The sequence below is a fragment of the Bison bison genome, unplaced genomic scaffold (genome assembly GCF_000754665.1).
Source record: "Bison bison bison isolate TAMUID 2011002044 unplaced genomic scaffold, Bison_UMD1.0 scf7180017864180, whole genome shotgun sequence".
Classification (NCBI taxonomy): Eukaryota; Metazoa; Chordata; class Mammalia; order Artiodactyla; family Bovidae; genus Bison; species Bison bison.
Genome location: NW_011494752.1, coordinates 5409426 through 5410492, shown reverse-complemented (window position 1 = coordinate 5410492; position 1067 = coordinate 5409426). Strand labels below are relative to the sequence as shown.

The 1067-nt window shown below is 67.3% G+C and overlaps 1 protein-coding gene across 2 annotated transcripts in view; it reads left to right on the top strand.

The window, feature by feature from the left end:
* Positions 1–123: 123 nt before the first annotated feature.
* Positions 124–1067, top strand: part of HOXB9 (homeobox B9) — a 12737-nt gene continuing 11793 nt past the window's right edge. For both annotated transcript variants that reach the window (XM_010842742.1, XM_010842741.1), the window contains exon 1: positions 124–710. In XM_010842742.1, the coding sequence (XP_010841044.1) occupies positions 194–710 (517 nt within the window). In that variant the 5' untranslated portion in view covers positions 124–193. The remainder of the gene's footprint in view (positions 711–1067) is intronic.

Here is a 1067-nt window from a genome sequence, read left to right as displayed (position 1 = left end):
GGAGCGCTGAGCCGGGCTGCTCCACTGTACTTTGTTGGCTGAGAAGTTGAGGCAGGGGTGGGGGTGGGAGGTGGGGGGCTGGGGGGGTCGCGTCCGAAAGCCCTCACACCGGTCCGGGTGCCACCTCTCCCTGCTTGAGCGCCGCGCGCGAGCGTTTCCCTTCCCCCTGCGAGCGCCCGGATAATGTCTGAGAATGTCCATTTCTGGGACGCTTAGCAGCTATTATGTCGACTCGATCATAAGTCACGAGAGTGAGGACGCGCCTCCAGCCAAGTTTCCTTCCGGCCAGTACGCGAGCCCCCGGCAGCCGGGCCACGCGGAGCACCTGGAGTTCCCCTCGTGCAGCTTCCAGCCCAAAGCGCCGGTGTTCGGCGCATCCTGGGCGCCGCTGAGCCCGCACGCGTCCGGAAGCCTGCCGTCCGTCTACCACCCCTACATCCAGCCCCAGGGCGTCCCGCCGGCCGAGAGCAGGTACCTCCGCACCTGGCTGGAGCCGGCGCCGCGCGGCGAAGCTGCTCCGGGGCAGGGCCAGGCGGCTGTGAAGGCGGAGCCGCTGCTGGGCGCGCCTGGGGAGCTGCTCAAGCAGGGCACGCCCGAGTACAGTTTGGAAACTTCGGCGGGCAGGGAGGCCGTCCTGTCTAATCAAAGACCCGGCTACGGGGACAATAAAATTTGCGAAGGAAGCGAGGACAAAGAGAGGCCGGATCAAAGTAAGTTATAAAAAGTGAGGAAATACCCAGGCCGAAGGCCAGGCGAGGGGGAGGGGAGGGGAGAGGCAATAAACTGCGGACAATGTGAAGGGAAACCGCGGCGTTGGCCAGAGAGCAGGCGAGGGCGGAGGGAAGACGGAGGAAGGAAGGGAGGCAGCTGGGTGCCCCAGAAAGGGAGACTGAGGCCGCCGGAGGCGCGCCGCCCCACTCCGTCAAGTCCAGCGGGAACCCGGGGCTCAGGGATCAGCTCGCCGCTCTCTCGGCCTCTCTTCCCCCACGCCCCCGGAGGCCCGCCGAAAGCCCGGGAAGAGGCCGACAACCGCCGGCTGGGAGAGGAGCTGGCGGGGCCGGGGAGGC